Genomic DNA, 2,500 nt, shown 5'->3' with positions numbered 1-2,500 from the left:
TATATATATTTATGTATATATGTATATACATATATATGTATTTATATTTATTTATACATATATACACTTATATGAAGATTTATGTATATATGTATATACATATATATGTGTATATATTTATGTATATGCAAATATATATATATGTATATTTATGTATGTATATACATATAAATATATATTTATGTATGTGTATATGTATATTTAAGTGTGTGTATGTATGTATTATATATGTATGTTTGTGTGTATATAAGTGTGTATATATATACATATACATACATATATATGTATGTATATATGTATATATACATATATATAAATAGATATTTTATATATATATCTATGTATATGTATGTATGTATATGTGTTTGTGTGTGTATATATATATTATATATATGTATGTATGTATGTATGTGTATATATATATACATGTATATATACATACATATATATACATATATATGCATATATACATATATACATGTGTGTGTATAAATGAATCAATATATATGTATACATAAACATTTTATTTATATTTATATATATATATGTGTGTGTGTGTGTGTGTGTGTGTGTGTGTGTTTGTGTAAAATGTAATTTGTATCCGTATTACACCAGTAATTTGTCAATAGATTGTCATGAGAATAGTACATATTTAATTTTCATCATTTCCTTTCCCAAAGAATAGCCTTGGCCTCCATAAGCCCTCACTTGTCTCCCACCACAGGAAGCAGAGGGAGCCCAGCATGTACAAGAGACTCTCCTCCCACATCTCTTCCATCGACCTTCCTGACCTGCCGGACTTGCCGGACGCCTTCCGTGAGACGGCTTCCCGTGTCGAGTCTGCCCTCCAGCACGCCCGCAGCTCCTACGAAAGCCACACGCGCAAGGAGAAGGAGAAGCCTGAGAAGAAGGGGGGGGAGAAGTCAGACTCCAAGGAGGATGCAGAAGCAGAGGAGGAAAGGGGGGAAAGGGAGACCTCAGAGGACAAAGATTCGGACGAGGACCTAAGGTAGCGGGAGAGTGGGGGCGAGGGCAGATGCGTGTCAGCCTCCGCAACAGAAAAGGCTTCTTCCAGAGACCATGTGGTTTTTCATCATGGGAAATGAGAGAGTTGAAGAGAGGGAAACTAAAAAGAGAACAAGATTTTTTTTTTATGGACTTGGGGCTCGTGGAGAAGTATAGTGAAACATACAGATTGTAGAGTCTATGGAAGTTATGTTCTGTTAACAATTATGCTCAATGTTGTAGTTGAACTATATTTTCAGATTTTTTATTTTTTATTTTATAATTTTTTTTTTAAGGAAAATGTAGATCTACATATTCTTTATACAAGATTAGAGACCTAAGGCATAAGCTTTCAAAAAATATTCACATGCTACAATTAATTATTCATTATCAAGTTACTGGTGTATATTCAAAGAATTTTTATATATTCAGGCTAAAAAGATCTATTTGATGGTGCTGTGCTGTTCTCATGTGTCCTTCTTTCAAGGAATGGGGTTTCACACATATGTAACATGAATGCATAAGGAAGCTAGACATGTATTTAGATTTTCTTTTAATTTTATCTAGTCATTTCTGATACTTGTATAAGAGAACACATTACCTATATAATCTTGGTTGTATTTTGGAATCCATTCCCTTTTTTTCTGTCTTTCTCTCTTTATATCATAACAAATTGGTGAAAACCTTTTAATGATTCACTTATTAATCTTGATTTCTTGCAAATATGATTCTGTTTGTAGCAAACTTTCTTCAGTAAAGAGCTCTTAATAGTCCTGCTCTTGTTAAAATGCTTAATGTACTATTCCACGCAGTGGTATGAGCACTGTACATTCCATATATCTGATGTAGATACAACTACATTCTCCAAATTAACTTCACAGAATTGGAATTACAAGCTGGATGAGGCAGTGTGCTTTTATTGTTGTCTGAGATTTGTCCAGTGGAAATGTCTGGGAGAAAGTAATAATTTGTCTAATCTATTTCTGTCCTCTAATAAAGGCTAATAAATGACAATAAAAAAATATGAAACTGTCCTGGTGGTGTCATTGTTGATTTTGTAATTCCCTACAGAACATTTGAATATAAATGACTGAAGAAAACAAAAATTTAAGCATATTTATGGAAGGAATGTTTATCATTTATAAGGGCCATTTTTTAATATGCCACAGTTCTAGTCATTTGAAATACATTCAGTGTAGTAATTTATTGCTCTCATATTTTGCATTCTTCAAATAGTTTTAGAAATCATTATATCTTCTTTAACTCCAATTAACAATTTTCGTGTGTGTACATGGGTACACATACATATGCATATATACATACACATCATCCTAAACTCCATCTTGGTCTTGTCTACTTCTGAATGTTATGATTACAACTCTAATAACCACATTCCTATAATTTACATGCAGGTAATTTTGAGGAATAGAAGTTTAGCTAACAGTTGATTTGAAACTTGAAATAGAGAGAAAATTGAAATTGCAAGAGAATCAGA

The 2,500-nt window shown here is 31.7% G+C and overlaps 1 protein-coding gene across 2 annotated transcripts in view; it reads left to right on the top strand.

Moving 5' to 3' along the window:
* The window catches only part of LOC125043546 (BLOC-1-related complex subunit 8 homolog), a 19,158-nt gene extending 17,120 nt beyond the window's left edge, over positions 1 to 2,038 (top strand). For both annotated transcript variants that reach the window (XM_047639713.1, XM_047639714.1), the window contains exon 5: positions 725 to 2,038. In XM_047639713.1, coding sequence (XP_047495669.1) covers positions 725 to 1,013 — 289 coding nt within the window. In that variant the 3' untranslated portion in view covers positions 1,014 to 2,038. The remainder of the gene's footprint in view (positions 1 to 724) is intronic.
* The last annotated feature ends 462 nt before the right edge of the window (positions 2,039 to 2,500 follow it).

Source organism: Penaeus chinensis, chromosome 34 (assembly GCF_019202785.1).
Source record: "Penaeus chinensis breed Huanghai No. 1 chromosome 34, ASM1920278v2, whole genome shotgun sequence".
NCBI lineage: Eukaryota > Metazoa > Arthropoda > Malacostraca > Decapoda > Penaeidae > Penaeus > Penaeus chinensis.
The sequence above is the reverse complement of the archived record's forward strand: the minus strand, read 5'-3'. Positions and strand labels throughout refer to the sequence as shown.